Raw genomic sequence first — 21,653 nt, 5'->3', positions numbered from 1 at the left:
CTCCCACCAGGGGCTTGCTGAAGAAACAGCATCTTCACCATAAACTGTTCTGTAAGAGCAGAGGGGATGTGGAGGAAGGGGCGTCCTATTAATTGCAGGGCTTTTGTTTTCCCCAGTGGATATGCATTCTAGGGGCCAAAAGTTGAATTGCTATGGACAAAAGAGCAAAGTACTCCTCAGTCTTCCCTCTGTGCAGAGATCAGCTTTTTAAACAAAGAAACGATTGAACAAATATTCAAACTCTGTTTGTGCACAAGTGAGAGTGGTCCTGTCTTAATAAGTCATCCACCTCTTCCCCCACACCTGCCCCTGCCTTGCCTAAGTCAACCCAAGTTGACTTTTGTGACTTACAGCTCAAAGGACCTTAACTAATATAGCCACTTCTCTGCTTTAATAGAAGGCAGGGACAAGGGGAAGTAGGAAGGAGACATTGTGTTTCCTAAATAATAAATGTTGAGAGGGGTATAGGAAATTATAGATCAATACAGAAATATAGGAGCCGAAGCCCAGGACAGCTCAGAGCCTGGTCATTGTCGACCCAGTTAAAAAAAGAAAAATGCAAAATCAATCCAGCAGAGGGCATCCTCTCCTCCCGGCCAGGGACAGGACTTGGGATGGGGACACCTGAGCCAGGTACACACAACAGGGGACTCGTATTTACCTATATAAAACATGAAAGTAGAAATGGCAGCAGAAAGCATTAAGTAACCCTGTTTCTAACAGCATGTCTCACTGTCTCATTCCTATGCAGTCCAGCTCCATCCCTGCCTTGAATAACCCCTTTTCCCATCAGCCAGAGGGAACTGCTGATTCTATAGGGCAGTGGATCTCAAGCCTGGCTGGTTATCAGAAATTCGTGGGCAGCTTTAAAATTAGGTGGATTGCTAGGCTCCTCTCTGAAAGACTCCGATTCATTAAGTCTGAGGCAGGGCCTAAGAATCTTAAAGAAACTTCCCAGATGATTCTGAGTTTCGGCTGAGGTTAGGAATCACCATTTTGGGGAATAAACTTTCTCTGTTCTGAAGTATTTCATCAGGTCCCCATGTTGTCCTCTTGCCATCAGTGTGAGCTGACCCCACTCTGACAGTTCCCACTCCCTCAACCTATTTTTAATAGAGGTCACTTCTCCCAAACCCTTCCTGGGTCCACAGAAGGGGACTGCTCACCAATGATCCTCTTTCTATGGCTACTGATAATATTACCACCTAGAAAATATCCACTAAAATGGACTGAGGCCCTACTATGGCAATTGGGGATGGTGCCACCGCTTAGCTACTCCCTATCCATGTCCTCTAAAGGGAGACCTAACATCTCACCCACTTTCTTTGAGGCTCAGCACATCCATCCAGCAAAAGACGTCTGTGGGGGGAAACAGGGCTATGCAGCTGCAAAAGAAACCCGCAGAAGTTCTCTATATGGACCAACTTAGTCCTTTATGCATAAACCACCAGATATTTAAGGAAAATAACAGCATGAAAGAAAGGCACTAAAACAGAGCAGCCAACCTTGGAGGAAAGAGAAATAATACAGCAAATGGAACATAAGTTGACTTATTTCCCTCCCCCCTCCCCCCACCTCCCCAGCTCTGGGAAATTTTCCTCTATTATTTCTTTAAAAAAATTCCCATCCTTCCATTGCATGTATATCTTTTTCTCTAAACCCCATTTAATCAGATATTAAAACTCCTTTTAGATCCTTCCAGGTCTTTTATCTTCTCTATCATATTTTCTGCCTTCTATTTTTGATTCCTTTGGTGGGAGAATGCATGGCATAGCCAAGGAATCAAAAGAAGACCAATATGGCTGGAAAACAAAGAGTGAGAGAGTGACGCCTTAGATGAGGTTGTGGAGGGCCCGAGGACTTCACTGTACAGTATTTTATAGGTCACAATAAGGATTTAGAGCAATCTTCTTCTTGTGAACAAGTAAAGCCTGTAATGTGATTTACTCTAGCAGGGAGTTGGGGTTGGTGGTGGTTTGATGAGATTTGTATTTTGGAAAAATTGCTCCAGGTGTAGTGTGGAGAGTGGACTGCAGAGGAGATGAACGGGTAGAGGGAAACCAGTTAGATGGCTATGGCAGTGCACCAGGCAAGGGTAAAGTGGTGGAGATGAAAAAAGTGGATGGGTCAAGAAAAAATGCAAAGAGCCGAAAAGCATTTACAAATTTATCAGAAAAGTACAAAAGAAAATGAAGTATAATTTTTTCACCCATAAGTTTGGCAAAAGTTTTAAAACACTGAAAACCCATAAAATCCTGATGAAAAGGGGGGAATTCTCACATACAGTTATTATGGACATTTTGATGATAACTTGATAATATAAAGGTAACATGCATTCAATTCAATTCCATGTCTAAGAATCTACTCTATGAGAATCATACCCCTTGGGTACAAAGATTTATGCTTCAGAATGTTTATTGCAGCATATGTTAGTAATAGCAAAAAGTTCAGAACAGTCAATTGTTCATCAGCAAAGGAATGATGTAATATTAAATACAACAACCATAAAGAATATAGTGAATCATTTTGTACTAAGATGGAAAAAATCTATAATTTATTGTTAAGTAGAAAAGGAAAGTTTCAGAATAATATGTACAGTATGTTAAAAAAAAAGCTCAATCAATGTATGTGTTTATATGTGTAAATAGATCTTTATAAATGCAAAGCAAAACATCTGGGATGATACATATTAATTTGCGTGTGGTCTTTATTTTCTCAGAAAAATCGGAAATTAGGTTGCTCTGATACTGAGCAGCTCTTCCAAGCATTTTCCATTTGAGGTGAATGGTTCTGGCCTGAAATCATCTTGTGGGGAATAGGACACACAGCTGACTTTACATTGCCAAATCTTCCTGAAAGCTCAAAATGATAACCAAGCCAACTGTCAAGGATATCCAATTCTCTCTGGCAAGACTCAGAATGGGGAGGAGGAAGAAATAAACATTTATTGGTCGTCTTCTATGACCCAGGCTGCTCAAGCGTTCTTTACTAAACTAATGAAAACTTCATATGGATGAAGTTATCATTAAAACTAATTATAAATTCACCTGGATGAAAAATACCCCATTTTGCAGATTAGCTCAGAGAGGTCAGGCAGCCCAAGATCACACAATCAGAGAGGGCAGAGCTGCGAAGCCCCTGTTAGTATGTCCTCCGGAACTTCGGTGCCACCACAGAGGAGGAGTCTGGGCCTCTAGAAGACCTCGAGGGACAAAGTTCTTCTACTCTTAAACCACCCACCAGCTCAGATTTTTACACAAGAGAAAAGTAAACTCACCTTGTTTAAGCCTTCTAACAAGATAAAAGTCTATTTTGTTCTCTTAAGTCACTGTGTCAATATCCTAATCAAGACAGTTACTAAACAGTGATATAACATAGTTCATCGAAAACACTGGGAAGATTTAATCTGTAAACCTAAACATATTAAAAGCAATAGGAAATATTATTAATCTTGAACAACTTTGTATATAGAAGGAAAAGTATTCATCTACTCTCACTGCCACCTTTTTTTCTTCTTTAAGGTCCTTTCACTATATATGTTTGGTGTCTGAATGATTTGTAATCATAAATGGTACATGTTACCTAATACATTAGTATAATGTATACTATTTAGGATGACAACATAGGAGATAATAATTTAACAGGATTTGTCAATTATGAGAGGTGGTGGAAACCAGAAATGATTCCATTTTCAAACAGTTAAGAGTCATTGATTGAGGCGGGAGTGATTGTGTCATATCCTAGGGCAGGGCCAGTACCTCCTTCTGTCATCACAGTGGGAGTCAGGAGCCTCAGAGCTGTTGTGGAGTTGGCAAACTATGTGATGCTGCTGCATCCTCACGGCACGACGCATGCAATTTCCAGGACACTGGAAATGAAAGCACAATACAGTGTAAAAGCTGTGAAATCATGCATGCTGGGTGTAGTGGACCAAGATCATATATTGAGGAAGGGTAGCCAAAGACCAATTGCAGGGGAACCAGCTGCTTTGCAGGGAACCCCTCAGAGCCAGGAAGATATTTAAGTTTGCATTCCTACTTTTTTCCCCTGGAACTTAAGACCACCTTTGGGGAGAAGGGAAAAGGACAGGATGAATCGCAAATTGACTGGGCTTATGTTCAGAAATGACTACACTTAAAATCAAGTGACCATCAAGTTTAGGTTTTTGTGCTATAAGCCAAAATGGAGACGTTTGTGCTAAGGTGCTTTTAATTACAGAAAATAATTAGAAACAAAATTCTGATGTGGCTTTACCTGGCTCCCCGGTTCAACAACCCGTTGATCACACGGATGACCGAAACATGGTTTTCTCCCCAGAGGCCGGTCTCTGGGGGCACATGCTTTGGATGACACCACCTGCACGGTTCCATTGGCTTTTGTCAATTTGCACGTCACTTGTCGACTGCGGAATCCTTCACCACAAGATACAGAACACTCTGACCAAGCACTTGTGAACCACCTAAAAACAAAAGCTACAAGACCTTAGTAAGGATTGGAAAGTCAGGAGTCTCTTCAAAAGAAAAAGTTGACCTGAACACTGGGGCTGTTTAGAGGCTGTCACATGTCTCTATGGGAGTGGGCAGCAGCTTAGACAAACTCCAAGCCTTATTCTCGGGCGTTCTTTTACTTGTGGGAGGCCATCGAGTTATCACGTAAAGGTGACCACTATAGAGGTTAGGTAGGGCCATCTTCAAGGTTGTGAAGAGCTGTCACTTGTGTGGCTCCAGAACGTAGAGCTAGGGCAATATTAGGTGAAAATGTGAACAAGGTAGATTTCAATTTATTGGAACTAAAGAGAATTGTTATTTTTATGTACTTATGTGCTATCTACTCTGCTAGATACTTACATGTTACCTCATATAATTCTCTTGCCATTTCTGTTCTTGTAGGGAAGAAACTGATGCCCAGGAGGTCAAATAACTTGGCTTTGGTCACGTAACTAACATGTCAACAGAACCAGGATTTGATTCTAGGTCTATTTGATCCTTAAGTTCATGCTTTATTGAGAACAGAAGACTGGACTTGGAATTAGGCACCTTAGGCAACACTGAGCTGTCATTCAAGATGTTTAAGCTATTTCTGGGACACTGCAGAGGAAGGGTCCCTAACCTGAGTCCATGGTTATTTGAGGAGTCTGTGGGCTTTGATGGGACAAGATTGTCATCTTTATTGTTACTAATGCAGCCACAAACTACAGTAGTAATAGCAGTGATTTTATCATCAATAGAAATCAGAGATGTTTTCTAAGTTGCAGCAGGTAGCTCAAAACATCATTTACTGTCATCACTATTTCAAAATTAAAGTACCATTGAATCTTGTTACTTAGTGTATCAATAGAGAAGCGAATCTATTGCTATGTCACACATCTTTAAATATTTCATAATCATATTTCAATACAATAAGTTTCTTTTGTAATTAAATGTATTTTATTTTGTATATTTATAAACCTTTTCTGAGGATGAATCTGCAGGCTTCTCCAGACTACAAGAGGGGTCCAGGAGATAGGGACCCCTGATGTAGAGAGACGGGAGTTAGATGTCTGCTGTGGTCTCTTCTAGGTATGAAAGTATATGACTCTGTTTATTCTACAAGTGTGCAAAGACTTGAGAATATTTAATAAACAAGTCTGCTGGTAAATTTCCCAATGTGGATTCTCTCTACTTTGTGAGAAACATGAATTGACATGAAAAGCTTTCTTGGATCAAGTTCACTCTAGTTATTGTAACATCAGTTTGCCACTTTCTGAGGGGTGACTCTGGAGCAGGGGATCTTCCTTTGAAGAATTACACTTGGTGCCCTGTCAGTTAGGGTGCCTGCAATACCCCAAGGCAACCATTTTATCATTCAGTGTGATGCTGCCTCTCACACTCCTCCAGGCCTCAGGTAATTGGATCAAGTATGGGCATTTGCACAAAGGCAGGGAGCTGATGCTTCCATTTTCTCGTCTGTAAAATGGGTATCGATAATAGTACCTGCTTGGGTTTGTGCTCAATAAATGCTACTATTATTTGTTGAAATTTTTAATGTGTATTTTGGTGTGATTTGCTCCATTAACTACTAGGGTGTATGTTATTCATTCGCTCGTTCATTCATTCTCTAAATATTCATGGAGAGTTCAGAATAGGGAAGACTCTGCTAAGTGCCCAGAATAGAGTGTTGAGCAAAACAGGCATGGATTTAATTTCACAGAACTCACAGGCCAGTGGGGGAGCAAGAGGGACAGGTTGTGACAAGAACTATGAAGAAAAACTGTAAGGAAATATAAAAACAGTTAGCACAGGGGTCTGATTTAGTTTGGTGGGCTAGGGTCAGGGAAAATTTCTCTGAAAATGTATTGAGATCTAATAGACGCATAGGAATTAACTAAGTGAAGAGAGAGAGAGAGAGGTGGGGGGGGCAGTGTGTGTGGATGCTCTGAGTCAGGAGAGAGAAAGGCACATCTAAGGAACAAAAATGACAGGTGTGGATGGAGATAAGGCAACCAGGATTGGAGAGATGATCAACGAGAAAGAAAGGCAGCCTGAAGCCCAAGCAGGGAGTGTCCTCTTACTCCTTCACTCCTTTGTTCAGTCAGCAAATATTTACTGAGCACCAGCTATGTACTAGGCACAATTTAGACACTAGGGACAAAAAGGTGAAGAAGAGAGACCCAACCCCCATGCTAGGAATTTTGTCCTTTATCCTAAGAAGAATGAAAAATCATTGAAAGATTTTCAGCAGAGTGTGCCATGACAGATTTGTGTTTTAAAAGATGATTCTGTTTACAGAGTAGAAAAAGTACTCCAGGGAGGGAGACAAGAATTAGGAGTTGATTGGAGTAGCCATGTGAGGAATGATGATGACCTGGACTGCAGTGGGTGACAGTGGATTGAAAAACATGGATGGAAGTGACAGAAGGAGGAGAGTTTAGAATGCATCCATTGAGATCTGGAACACTGGGGATGAATCAGGGTTGGTGAAGATCAAACGTTTGCATTAGGAAATGTTTTTATCATTAATTTGTATGATCTTATTACATAGAAAGGTTATTAATGGTTTTACTGCAGGGGTGGAGCCTAGGGAATCACATTTATAACAAGTGCATTTGGTGATTGTGACCCGCTGCATTATCTCCATGAATTCAGTGAGCTATGCTCATGAGGAACTGACGGGCTGAGAGGGTAGGAAGCAGCTGAAGAGCAGGGCTCTGAAATCAGACCACCTCAATTTGAATTCTGCTCTTGTAACTGTGTGGCTTGGGGGAGTCTCCCCATCTGTAAAATAGGAAACTAACAACCTCATCACTTACTGGGAAGTGTAAAGCACTCAGCAAGATGCCTAGTACAGAGTAACTGCTAAACAAATCTTAGCTATCGTCTTATAAGCTCCAAATCACTGGGCATTTAAAAATAACCAAAAACCTGGAGCTGGCGAGATAAGGAGAGTGGCTGCACGTACCTGGCAGGACAGTCCCGAATGTTACAGGGCTGAAACCCAGCCGGTGGCCTCTGGAGATGACCACAGAGGGCCACACTCACTTCCTGCCCATCGGCCATCACACACTGAGGTCTCTGAATGCGGGCTCCCAGGTGGCCACAGGTGGCAGAACAACGTGTCCAGTTACCAGGCTCCCAGAAAGGCTCTGCAGAGAGGAAATGAAATGTCATGACAGCCCTGAATGAGAAATGATGCTGGGCTCGAGAAGACATGGCCAAAGACCACCCTGAGATGTTTTCTGGTTAGCTGCCTGTCTGGTTCTTTAAGTAGCACACAGAGAGAAAGTTATCTCATAGTGCAAGAGGGTCCTTTAAATCTTATTTTCCCTCAACTAAAGTATTCTAATAAGTGGGAATGGCAGCCAAAGTGGGGCCCTGGACCACAGTCTGGGAAGAAGAGCTGCTGTGGGCCAGCTGGATCTGCCAGAAAAATCCCAGGGGTGGGCGGTAGGAGTTACTCCAAAGGGTGGGCTGCCCCCTCAGCATCCTCCAAGCAGAGCCAACAGTATAGGAGGGGAGGGCCTCTCCCGGGGATGCTCTAGGATTCTGATTCTCAAAAGCAGACCAAGCGGAGACATGGAAGATGATTTAGCAGGAGGAACAGGGGCCAGGGATTAAGCAGTGAGGTTAAAGATGCATTTCAATTCAATTCTTACTTTTCCATTAATTCTTAATGTAAATTTCACATTAGTCCTGAAACTGAATAAATAATCTGTCATGGAGACATCTGGAAAGGTAAAATAGGAGTTTCCTTTAGAAAAGTAGAGGTTGACCATCTCCAGTAAGTACATTTAAAAAAAATTGTAGTCCTTATTCCAAATGCCTTTTCTCTTTCTGACATTTTGTGAAAGATGAAGTAGGACATGATGTTGACAGATTTGTATGTGATCACAGAAGGTGCCAGATTTTCCTGTAATGATAAGTAATTCATAGCTACCAGCTGTGTCCACAAGCTCCCTACATAGCAGAATGATTTTTCTAGTTTTTTCCTTCTGATTTGTGAATTTTGTCTTAAGTTGCACATAGCATCATTTACAAAGCAGAACTCTAAAGTGTATTTTTAGTTGGGTCCTCAGGATGATAGTTTACTTTAAAAGACTCTTTAAAATTATCTAAGTTTATTGAGAATTTCCCAAGTGATAAGTACTTGGTTAGACACTTTATGATCAATTTTTTCATTTACTCTTATGGACAGCTTGTAAATTAGACATTTTAATTTTACTTTTATTTGCAGAGTGGAAACTAAAGGAAACTAAGTGACTTGCTCAATTCCTTTACCTGTTGGTTGGATTGGAACCTAAGAACGTCTGTTGTTTACAAGTCTAACTCTACTGTGCAACCTTTCACAAAGATTCTTTGACAGTTCAGGGCAGGACATGTGTATTTCTTTCTATTTTTTTATTGAGGTATAATTTATATACAATAAAATGCTCAGATCTCAGGTGTGTTTAATGAGTTTTGATGTATTTATGTAACAATGATCCAAAGCAAGATACACAATATTTTCATCACCCCCAAAAGATCCTCTTGCCTCTTTCCAATCAATTCCCCTCCGTTCCCTGGCAAGCACTTCTTCATTCCTATCAGTATACATTAGTTTCGCCTGTTTTGGGACATCATGCAATATATACTCTTTTGTGTTTGGCTTCTTTTGTTTAATATAACGTTGTTGTAATTCAGCCGTATTGTTGTGCATATTCGTAGTTCATTCTCTTTTGTTTATCCATTTTCCTGTCGATGGCTGTTATGAATAAGGCCACTATGAACACTCATGTACAAATCTTTTCTTTTTGGACATTATTCATTTTTTCTCGGTAAATAGCTGTAGGTAGAATTGTTGGATCAAAAGGTAGGTGAATATTTAATTTTATTAGAAACTGCCAATAGTTTTCCAAAGTGGTTGTACCATTTTACACACACACACACACACACACACTCATCAGCAAAATACGAGAGTTTTAGTTGTCTCCCATCCTTGCCAAAATTTCGTATTGTCAGCCTTTTTGTTTTCAGCTTTTCAAGTGGGCATGAAACAGTATCTCATTGTGGTTTGAATTTCCCTTTTCCTGGTACCATTTGTATATCTTCTTTTATGAAGTGTCTGTTCAAGTCTTTGGCCCTTTTGTGGGAGAGGGTTATTGTTAACTTGCAGGAGTTCTTTATTCCAAATATAAGTTCTTTTTCAGACATGTTTACTGCCAATACTTTTACCAGTCTATGAATTATCTATTCGAATTCTTACTAGTGTCTTTTGATAAACAGATCTAAAATTTTTGATTAAGTCCAATTTAACAATTTTTCATTTTATGGTTAATGATTTTTGACTCAAGTGCACTTGAAAAGTAGATCATATCATATCACTCCCATTTAAGACTCCTCAATGGCTTCCCATTTTTAAGGAATAAACTGTAGAGTCTTTACCTTGACCCTCCAAGCCCTGTACGATTTGGTCCTCAGCAACTCTCCAACTTCATCTAACACCCTCTTCATTTCCTTCAATGACCCTCACTCACACGGATCATCTTTCTGTTCCTTGGCCACACTAAGCCTGTTCTTACTTTACGGTCTTTGCCCCTTGCTATTCCCTCCACCAGAAATGCTCCTTCCTCACCTTTCTGCATGGATGGCTCCACCTCATCTCTTAGGTCTGAATTCAGACATCACCTCCTCAGAAGGCCCTTCCTGACCATCTTCACTAAAGTCTCTCCATATCTCATTACCCTATTTTGTATTTTTCATAGCAATAGGCAGAGATATATCTTACATGTTTATTTGTTTACAAGTTTGTAATGTCAACTCCATGAGGGTGAAGATCTCATCTGTCCTATTTTCTGCTAGGATGGGGCATGCATGCTATATATTAGGTATTCAATCAATATTTGCTAAATTAATAAATGAGTCTTTTTGAAATGCTAAGGTAAGGATCCATCCATATTCCGTGGCTTAGTGTGTGTATGTTTGTGTGTGTGTGTAAGTGAGGTGGGCGATCATAAAACAAATCTATGAATATTCCAAAAGCTCCATCACCACCAGCAACTTCAGCCTCATGAATGTCCAATTTTTTTCATTAGTTGATTTGAGTGAGTTCTATTGACCTCCCATGTCCCATGTCACATGGACCATCTGTCTGCCTCTGTGTATCCTGTTTTCTCTGCCTGGAATGCTCTGCTTTCTCATCCCCAAACAAACATCATATCCATGAAAATTTATTTGACTTCCCCCAAATTAGGGCCCCCTTTTTGGTGCTACTATTGTACTTGGGTCATCCTTCTATTACGGCACTTGTCACATAACGTTGAAATAGCTGATAATATGACTGACTGCCACCCTCTTTAGGCTATGGGCTTTTCAGGGACTGGGTCATCTCTTGTATTCCCAGTCTAGCAAAATAAGCACTGGGCAAATATTTGTTGAATGTTAATGAATGCATTCAATGTTGAATGAATGGAATGATGAATGAATGGATAGAATAATGGTAGTATTACATCCAAAAGAGGAGAAAAGAAATACCTCATATAAACATAAGCAATTATGTTATTAATAACATGTGCTAGATTGTTGATTGCTGAGTCCTATTTTCCCTTTCTGTGCTCTCTCTTGTATCTCAAGAACTAGAAGACTAGGAACCAGCTTTCACAGAATCCCTGCCTGCAGTGTTCTGGAATATAATCTGCCAGTGAGGGGCATTTGCTCAAGATTTAAAAGGTTGAAATGACATAAAAGTCATTATTGTTTCCATAGAGTAGAGAGAATCAACCATGTGGATTAACAGTAGCTTCTGTGTGTCCTTCTGTGCTTTACCCATTTTTGAGCTACAAGGAGCTGAGATCACAAGCAGTGGTTTCCTGTGACTATAACATTTACGATTTTCTTAATGCTATCTTTTTTCCTTGGCCCTTCTAAAGAATTTTGCAAGCTTGAAATAGTTAAATTAAGTTCTCCCAACCAAACTCTAACTGATATGGGACATCTGTGGAAAAGAATTCTGTGAAAAGAGAAAAATGAAAGAATGGATTCCAGAATTCTTAGTAAACTTTTGCTCTATTAATATTTACCATGTTGACAGTAGGTTTGAAACTGGGAAACCAGTACCTGCATTATCACAAATAATGATATACATCAGGTATATGAGCTTTGTTGGCTTCCTCAGAGGTGGGTTTTTCTCAAAAAGTTTCAATATGGAAGGAATAAATTGAATCACAGGAGGCTGAGGGGCAAGAGAAGAGCTGGCCAAAGGCTGAGGAATTAGTTTACATATTGGAAGGTGTAAAATTTGGAGGGGCTTTTAGCTAAATCCTTTTCCTTGCACATGCCTCCTAAACAGCAAATCTCTAAAAGTCAAAATCCCAGACCTCGAGGTAGGGTTTCTCCTGAAGTGTCATTGCTGCTGGTTCCAGTGGTGGACTGCAGGAGAGCAAGCTTTTTACGACCCTTAGGAAATACAATTTTATTGGGATGTCTTCGTTCTGAGAAAACAAAAAGTAACAGTTGTTTACCAATCAGAAATGATCTAACTCTTGTTCCAGGGTGGGTATTCTCAAAGGCAACCACCAGGAAATAGGTCCCTTCCATTAGAACGCTTTGCCTCTGGATGTTGAGGCTCACGCAGGTCCGGGAGGTATTTGTGGGTACAGATGTGGGTATACAGTATCATAGAAGTTTAGTTAGAGTTATTAACCCTGCTAACACATGGCATCTCTGCATGTTTCCAGGGTTTATAGCCTAACTCACAAGGTGAAAAAAAATTATTCAACAGAATTTCAGAAGGCGCCAGAGGAAGCAGATTGGTCTGATAGAGCCCCTTGCCTTAAAAACAGCCTTTGGAGCAGGGGAGTGGGTGATGCTTCACTGGAGGCATCACATGGCGAGGAACATGGGCCTTTGGGAAGGTTGTAAAGGTTGGTGGAGGAACGCTGTGTAATGTGTGATGTAAGACATTCTTGATCCTTAGTGAGGATGTCACGAGATGCTTGGATTGAGGGGATTTCTTAAAGAAGAGGGGTGCAGGGAGAACTGAGAAAGCCAGAAGATTCATGAGTGGAGATGGAGACAAGCAAAGAATAAGGCTGGACTTCTCAGAGAGCATGGGGGGAGGCATTCAAGAATTGGATCCTCTTCCTTGCACATGCCTCCTAAACAGCAAATCTCAGCCAGTGTGTTGAAACTCTTCATTCTGTGATCCTACAAGACTGCAGAGGCTGGTGAGTGCCTTTCTGATCAGTACTGAGAGTCTGAGGGGTAGTATAAAGAACACTGAAAGAGGAGACTACATATTTAGGCTCTAGAACAAACTCTCTGAGCTTCAGGTTTCCTCATTTATACAATGGGATTAAAAATTTCTATCCACAACACTGTGCTACTGTAAGGACCAAAACGGTTAATGTCATCAAAGGGCTCTGTGCATGTCAACTACTCCCAACTCCCTGCAATGGCAACTCCCATCTTTTTATGTCTCTGGGATCCTCTAACTGCAGACAAGGGAAGCCATGGAGAAAGCTGTTTCACACCTCTCTCCTTGGTTCAACAGTGGACTCTATAACCTCACGCCACTTCTGCCAATGATTCAGTTCCATTCACTGACTCACCAAATACTTATTTAATACCTACACCTGCTGTAGGTGCTGGGGATACAGAAGGGAGTAATACATAGTTCCTGATCTTCATCTGGCTGACTTATGATTAACTCTCAATTGGTTCCAAACTCTGGTAGGAAAGAAGAACATTATTTATTTACTCCTAAAATCCCAGCAACTTAAAGTCCAATTTGGAGGTAAGAGCTTGATAAGCTCTAGATAGTATCCCTAGCAAAGAGGAGAAGACAGCTTTCCATCTTGTGCCGGAGGGGCACATTGTAATGACCCTCTCCAATTACAATACTGATCCAACTGTAAGATATTTTAAGATTCAACAAATTGGTATCTATTGAGCACCTACTGTATGCCTTGCCCTGTATTATATCCTTAGAACTGCGAAAGAAACATCAGACATGGTTCCTACCTCTGAGGGACCCAGAATTTAAGTGGAGGAGACAGAAATAAAAGAGGAAACCACTGGAGAGCAATATATGTCAGGACTCATTCAGCCACGAAGTGAAGAGACCAGAGAACGGGGATGTCAAACAGAATCACAGAAGGATCCACAAAGTGAGTAGGCATTCAGTGGTCCTACAGGATGGGAGGGAGCGGGGCAATGGTGAGAAAGGCAGTGAGGAGGCATTTCTTCCTGGGAGAGAACAATGCCTGGGAGCCTCAAAGAGGGAGGAGCCTGTGTGCATGCGTGCGTGCATGAGTGCGTGTGTGTGTGTGTGTGTGTGTGTGTGTGTGTGTGTGTGTGTGTGTGTATGATGGAACATAAGGCAGCAAACCATCTTTATTGGAACAAAGCTCAGTGCTGACTTAGAATGGGAGTCAGGATTCAAGCAGATAGAGAGGCAGAAAATGAAGGGTCTTGAAATCTGGGCGGAAAGTTTATATCCCAGTATAGGTTATTCAGCAGAGGAGTGGCATCAAGTGGCAATGTTCTAAAAGAAGAACAAGGTATTAATATTTAATACTCCTTTGTAAGTGAGAGGTGGTAGCAACAGTTAAAACCAATGTACTTCTGTTCACTCCTAGACTCCAGAATCAACAAAACTAGGCCTTCCCTACTTTGCACATGTTATAGGAAGCACCTGAGGGACAACAAGACTCTCACACTTACCCAGCAAGTGCAGTACAGATGCTGCCATTGCCTTTCCAAGAGCATTGGTGGCTGTGCAGACATAGGTTCCTTCATTTTCAAGGGAAATATTCTGCAACAACAGGGATCCATTGAAAAGCAACGAAATATTGTCACTCAGAGATCCTCCTCTCTTCAACCAAGTTACATTGGGTTCAGGGACACCTTAGGAACAAAAACAAATATGACAAAGGCAATTCCTTTAAGAACATGGCCACAGAATCTTGTGACAAATACCATTTAGCATTTTGACCACAAGTCAACAAACGTGTTTAATCACGAATAATAGAAAAAAAGGATTATGTCTATCTCTGTAGCCCTTCCATGGCAGGTGGGAAATCCTGCTAAAGCAAAAGGCTTTGGTTTACTGAGCACCCACTTGGTTTACATATATAAGGTAGGGATAGGAGCCAAAGTAAGTGGGATTGTTCTGCATTGGGGAGGGAGAGAAATTTGAAGTGGGTGGGGATTGAGGAAGAATGGTTGGAAAAGAGGAGCTTGTGAGGCTGGGTACTGAGTGTGGAGGCAGAGCCAGAGAGAAATTCCCAGTGGGGAGCTGTCACAAAGAAGTCTTTGGAAAACAAACATATCTGATATCGATCTTTAAGTTGTTTGCTGTGCCTATTCTGTGAAACATTCCCTCATCAGGAAGAATATAAAATCTTCAGGAAAATGTACTTTGTTCATTAATGCAGTTCTAAGAGATTATCATATTAGGGAACACAAAGAAAGGCTGAGTTTCAAGTCTGGGATGACGTAGAGAGGTGCAGACACTGTAAGCAACACTGCAGGAGCCTGGACACAGAGAACAATATGAGGGAATCTTGGGAAGACACAGCATTTTACAGGACTCTGGAATTCACAACTCAGAGGAATCTCCTCTGGTTCTTAAGATGATGCTTGCGATATAGCACTATGCAACTGGTTTTGAGGTCCTCTCCTGCAGTGCCCCAGATGGAGAGAATGTGGAAGACACAGCCTGGCTTTCTGACAGAAACAGATGTCATCACTATTATCATGCCATATGCAATGCACCTTACAGTGAGCGAAATGCATGCTCCATGAACACTGTGACACTTTGATTCTCATAATTATCCCAGTACCTGGGAAGCAGACATTGCTAGCTCCACCTTACAGCTGAGGGAGCCAGTAAGCTAAGCTTTCTGAAATAAGGTCCCAGTTCTGTCCTATAAACCAAGATGCATTTTCAGGTCTCTTCGGGCAGCTGTTTTGTGGCTTTAGAGAAACTGTTGACCTATAAATGCTAAAATTAACTTGCAGAAACCAAAGGCTGATACTGGCACTGAAGATTCACCTTAAAACTTAAGAACAGAAGTCAACTCCTACTCAAGAAGAAGGAGGAAGGGTGCAATGGGAAAAGCTCTGCCCTGGGTGGGGTTTGGGGGTGGCTTTGTTCTCATTCTCAATATTTACTAGTTCTGTAACCTTAGACAAGTCACTTTAGATTTCAGCTATTTCATCTGTGAAAGGAATCTTTAACAATAGGAACCTAATCATTTTCAAATATAGTATCTGAGGTTTTAAAAATCTGATCAGATGGTTGCTCTTGGGGCTTTTTGTCCTTAATCCTTTGGCTTCGTATGAACTGAAAGTGGGAGGCAAAATTCTGATGCTGTCTCCCCAAGATTCCCATCCTTTGGTTATTCAATCAAATACTAATTTAGGCACTGCTGTGAAGAATTTTGAGAGGTAATTAAGGCTATCAATCAGATAACCTTAAAATAGGGAGTTTATCCCAGATTATCTAGGTGGGCTCAATGAACACTGGAAAATAGAAGAGGAAGGCAGAAGAATTAGAGAGTTGTAGAGGAAGAGAAAGTAGGAGAGATGAGAAAGATTCAAACTTTGAGAAAGACTTGACTGGCCATTGCTGACGTTAAAGATGAAGGGAGTCATGAGCCGGGAAATTTGAGTGGCCCCTAACCAGCTGACAGCCATCCAGGAAACGGTGGCCTCAGTTGGACAACAGCAAGGAACTTAATTCAGCCAATACCCTGAATGAGCTTGGAAGCAAGGTTTATCCCCTGAGCCTCCAGAAAGGAATGAAGCTCTGCTTACACCTTGATTTCAGTCTTGTGATGCTACAAGTGGAACACGCCACTGAGCCGCACTGTCCCAGACTTCTGACTTAAAGAACTGTGAGATAGTAAATGCGTGTTGTTGGAAGTCTTTAAATTTGTAGTGATTTGTTATGGAGCAATGGAAATTGAATATACTGATAGATTTCTTTGAAAGTATTTTTTTAATGAAAACTAGGCTGGCCCTAAATAGCACAGGGGCACCAATCACATGTGAATTAGTAGTTTCTTCTACAATTACATACACACAGAGGGGTTAAACTTTCCTAAGGTTTTCCTAAGGTCACCGGCTAGTAAACACTGGAGCCAAGATTCATACCCATACAGCTTTCTCCAGAACCTAGCTCTTAATGTAGGTCTTAGGCATTTCTTGATAAATTTATTCCTAGGCATCTTATATTTTTATTGTTATAATAAGCAGGATCTTTAAATATATATTTTGTAGTTTATTGCTGACACTTACGAAAGCTATCAACATTTGCATATTTATCTTGTATCCAGTCATCTGGAGAGAAAAAGTGGGAATCACTTCAGAAGTCCCTTCAAGCACTTCATTAGCCAATACAACATATGAACAATTCACAGGTAAATTTAAATACTTATTAATTAAAGGAGATTCCTTAAGACCTCTATTAAGTAATTCTCATTTAAGTGAATGAACATTTTTGAAAGCTATTAGTAGGCTTTAGAATTTTTGGCAATTCAGGGATCTTTATTAATTCACACTCTCCACAATTAGTCCAAATCAATGAGGTTTTTCTCAAGTTATCAAGCCTACTGTAGTGAGAGACCCTGAAGCATTTCAGAAACACTCACTTATTCATTATTCCTGCATGATAAGGAGCATGTAAGCAACAGTGTTGCCAAGTCTAACCTGAAAAGCGGTTTCCTAAAGGCTGTCAGCCAGTTTCAACAAGCCACAAGAACAGCTCAGGGAAAAGCATTTCGGGCAGAGGGAACAGCATGGGCCTGAGCCCTGAGGCACAGGTTCTTACCCGGGGCCCCTGGAACTCATGTGGGTGCACAGACAGCATTCTGGGGGTCTGTATCTTTTCACTAATTTAGCATTTCTGTCAATTATGAATATAAGCAACAAACCAAGATTTGTAGTATCTTTGACTTTGTCACCAATAGAAACCACAGATATTTTCATAATACTTTGTAATTGTTAAAGATATCTTAAAATATTTTTTATGCCGTCCATCACCACTTCAGTATTATGGCACTCATTGGACCTGATTCATTAGTAAGGAAGCATATATATTACGAGATCACACATTCAGTTTATTAATGTTTTGGTATTTGCATTTTGATTATAACTGGCTTTCTTTATAATACAATGTATTTTACTTTATGCATTTAAACATATACTCTGGGAAGGAGTCCAAGGACCATTTCCTTTTTTTTTAGAGGAATATAAAAGAGTTGATCATGGCTAGCAGGGAATGAGTAAAGGAGAGATGGTAGGAGACGAGGTCAGGGAGGTGGCAGGTTATGGGGGACACAGATCATGGGGAGCCTCACTGGCCTTTGTATGGCCCTGGCTTTTATTCTGAAGGTTCTAAGGACTAATATGATCTGACTTAAGTTTTTAAAGGATTGCTTTTACTGCTGTATGGAGGATAGATTATAAGAGGCAAGGGTAGAGAGAGGGAGACTAGCGAGGAGGCTGTTGGAATAATCCAGCCTTGAGATGATGGCAGCTTGGACCACAGTGGTTACAATGGAGGTGGTGAGAAAGTGTCAGATCCTGGATATATTTTGAAGGTGGAGCTGACAGAATATGATGTCAGATTAGGGAGAGGGGATGTGAGAGGGGAAAGCAGGTCAAGGATGGCTCCAAGATTTTTAACCTGCACAACTGAAACAATGGCATTGCCATTCCCCATGACAAGAAACACTATGAGAGAAGCAAGTTTGGGAGTAAAACTCAGCAATTCGGTTTTGAATATGTTAGGTTTGAAACCCCTGTTAGATATCTATGGGGAGATGCTGAGTTGGCAGCTAGGTATGTTCATCTAGAGTTTAGGGGAAAGGTTTGGGCTAGAAATGTAAATTTGGAAGTCATCAGCATGTAGATGGCATTTGGTACCTGAGAATGGATGAGATCCATAAGGGAGTGAGTATAGGCAGAGAAGAGAAAATGATTGAGGTCTACTACTGGGTTCTTCAACTTAGACCTCAAGGACAAGAGGCAGAACCAGCAAAGGAAGCTGAATAGGAACAGGTGATATGGGAGAAGGAGAACTGAGAAAGTGGCTTCCCAGAAGTCGAGAAGAAAGTATCTCAGGAAGGATGGAGTAAGCAATTGTCAGATGCTATCACTGTCAAATGACCAAGTAGGTCTGAGGACTGACTGCTGAGTTTAATAATCACAGACTTACCTGGTGGCCTTGGTTACCTTGACAACAGCCACGAAGGAGTGGTATGGCCAAACCTTGCTTGCAGTGGATTCAAGAGAGAATGACGGGGTTAAAAATTGAGATAGCAAAGCATAGACTACTCTTTTGAGATGTTTTCTAGGAATGAGGTAGGAGCTGGAGGGAGATGTGAGGCAAGGGCAGGATGTTTAAAGACAGCTTCGCTCACTGGAAGTTGCACAGTTTTTCTAATTGGTCTCCCTGTTTCCACTCCTGCTCTCCCTTCACTCTGATTTCCTGCAGTCTATTTCCACCACAGTATCCAGAGGGTTTCTTCTACCATGTAATTTAGATCGTGTCATTCCTCTGCTCAGAATCCTCCAGTGACATCCTTCTCACTCAGAATGAAAAACAAAGCTTATGATGGCTTATGCCATCCTATATGATCTGCCCCACTCCCAACTACCTCAAAATACAAAACAAACAAACAAACAAAACAGAGCAAAGAGCCAGAAAAACAGATTCTTGATTAAATCATTTAAGTTCCTGGATCCAGATGCATCCAGAATTAGCTGCACCCCAGGAATTCTTTTCAGTTTCACGAGCCAATAATTTCTCCCTTTTTCTTAAGCCAATTCAAGATGGTTTTCTTTCCTTTGTAACTGTGGGAGTTTGAGCTAAAAACTTACATCTGCAAACAATCCAGATGGCCAAAATGGCCAACAAGGGCTTCTCAGAACAAAGTGACATATTGTGTTCCAGAAGAAAATTTCAGAAAACAGAAGTTGGAAATGATGAAAATGGGACTACACCAGAAGACAGGACCAAGTCCTTCCTTCTCACGCTACATACTCTCCTGGGGTGATTTCACCTACCTGAAGGAATACAGTGATCATTCCTATGCTGAAACAACCCACAAGTACCTGTCCAAGCTTACCTTCTCCCTTGAGTGCAAAGCTAACGGTCTCCTGGACACCTTCCACATACTGCTTGTTCCGGTTTGCTAATGCTGCTGTTATACAAACTACCAGAAATGGATTGGCTTTTATAAAGATGGTTTATTTGGTTACAAAGTTACAGTCTGAAGGCCATAAGGTGTCCACGGTAAGGCAACTATAGGGTACCTACACTGAACGATGGCCACTGGCATCTGGAAAACCTCTGTTAGCTCAGAAGGCATGTGAATTCCTTTATATGACTCCAGTGATGCAATTAACACCCACCCTGAATGGGCAGGGTAACACTTCCATGGCAATTATCCAATCAGATGTTTCACTCACAGTTTATTGAGTCACATCTCCACAAAAACACTCAAAGGATTTCAATCTAATAAGCACTAATACATCTGCCCCCACAAGACTGCATCAAGGAATATGGCTTTTGGCAGGACATAACATATCCAAATTAATACAGTGCTCCTGAGCACCACAAACTCCATGAGCCCCTTAGGGAACCCCATCTCCCTATTTTAGGGAAGAGGAGACTCTTATTCCTGTGTGCTGCTTCCCTATCTTTATTATAGCCCCCCATCTAGCCAAGCACCCCAGCTGGAGCCTCAGAGTCACTCCTAGCTCTCCTCTTCTTTTCATCCTTAATATTCTAACTTAGAAATCTCCTGGCTCAGTCTCTTCTGTTTTCATGGTCACTGCTAGAGCAAAGAGCCATAGTTCCTGCCTTATTTGCTAAAACAAGCTCTTAGCTAGCTTCCCTGCTTCCAGACTATCCCCCACATGGAGGACAGTCAGAGCAAGTGAAGTGCTAAGAAACCCGTGCTGGCCTTGACTGTCACTGAAGCAGGTAGCTCTGGCATTTCCAGCTCTGCATTACTTAGCTCTAACCCATACTTCTGGGCTCACCTACTGTTATGGATTGAATTGTGACCCCCAAAAGACATGGTGAAGTCCTAATTTCAAGTACCTCGGAATGTGATCTTATTTGGAAATAGAGTTGTTACAGAGGGAATCAGATGAATTAAAATGAATTCATACTGGAGTAGGGTGGGCCTTTAATCCAATACAAGTGATGTCTTTATTTGAAGAGGAAATTTGGACAGACAGACAGAGGGGAAGATGCCATGTGACTGCTGGCAAGCCACGGCCAAAGGCCAGGAGAGAAGCAAAGAGCAGACTTCAGAAAAAGCATGGCCCTGCGGACACCTAGATTTCAGACTTTCAGCTCCCAGAACTGTGAAAGAATAAATTTAAGTTGTTTTAAGCCACCCGTTTATTTTAGTTTGTTGTGGCAGCCCCAAGAAACTAAGGCATCTCCCGGAATCTCCTGCCTTGCCTCTCCTGCCACAGACTTCACACTTTCTTCGTGGTCAATTCACTGTCTTGTCAACAAGCCTGCCCTTCCTTGCTATCTGCCTTTGCTTGCACTCTTTTCTCTTCCTGGAAGGCTCCCACAGTCTAGGCCCAGCACACTCCTTACTTCATGCCTGCGATGGGTAGTCTTATGTGTCGACTTGCTAGGCTATCGTACCCAGTGGTTTAATCAAACACTAGTCTAGATGTTGCTGTGAAGGTATTTTGTAGATGTGGTTAACATCTGCAGTCAGTTGATTTTAAGTGAAGGACATGACCCTGGAAAATGTGTGTGGGCCTCATCCAATGAGCTGACAATCTGAAGAGAAAAACTGAGGTTTCCTTGCTTATAATTGTGCCTAAGAGTCTCCCCTGAGTGCCTCTTTGTTGCTCAGATGTGGCCTTCTCTCTCTCTCTAACTAAGCCACCTTGGCAGGTGATCTCGCTGCCCTCCCCCCTACGTGGGACCTGACCCCCATGGGTGTAAATCTCCCTGGCAATGCAGAATATGACTCCCAAGGATGAATCTGGACCCAGCATCATGGGATTGAGAACATCTTCTTGACCAAAAGGGGGATGCAAAATGAAACAAAATAAAGCTTCAGTGGCTGAGAGATTTCAAATGGAGTCGAGAGGTCACTCTGGTGGACATTCTTACGCACTAAATAGATAATACTTTTTAGGTTTTAGTGTATTGGA

The 21,653-nt window shown here is 41.4% G+C and overlaps 1 protein-coding gene across 6 annotated transcripts in view; it reads right to left on the bottom strand.

The window, feature by feature from the left end:
* ADAMTSL3 (ADAMTS like 3) overlaps positions 1-21,653 on the bottom strand; it is a 389,485-nt gene that overhangs the window by 4,762 nt on the left and 363,070 nt on the right. For 5 of the 6 annotated variants that reach the window (XR_005216378.1, XM_037833191.1, XM_037833189.1 and 2 more), the window contains 5 exons: positions 14,175-14,357; positions 11,828-11,941; positions 7,438-7,621; positions 4,255-4,459; positions 3,759-3,868 (listed from right to left, as the gene is read on the bottom strand). Coding sequence is in view for 5 of the 6 variants with exons in the window: in XM_037833191.1 (XP_037689119.1) it covers positions 3,759-3,868; positions 4,255-4,459; positions 7,438-7,621; positions 11,828-11,941; positions 14,175-14,357 (796 nt within the window). In the remaining variant the exon portion in view is untranslated. The remainder of the gene's footprint in view (positions 1-3,758; positions 3,869-4,254; positions 4,460-7,437; positions 7,622-11,827; positions 11,942-14,174; positions 14,358-21,653) is intronic. The other variant, XM_037833192.1, reaches the window with a different exon arrangement.

The sequence above is a fragment of the Choloepus didactylus genome, chromosome 4 (genome assembly GCF_015220235.1).
Source record: "Choloepus didactylus isolate mChoDid1 chromosome 4, mChoDid1.pri, whole genome shotgun sequence".
NCBI lineage: Eukaryota > Metazoa > Chordata > Mammalia > Pilosa > Megalonychidae > Choloepus > Choloepus didactylus.
This window is presented reverse-complemented; position numbering and strand designations above follow the sequence as displayed.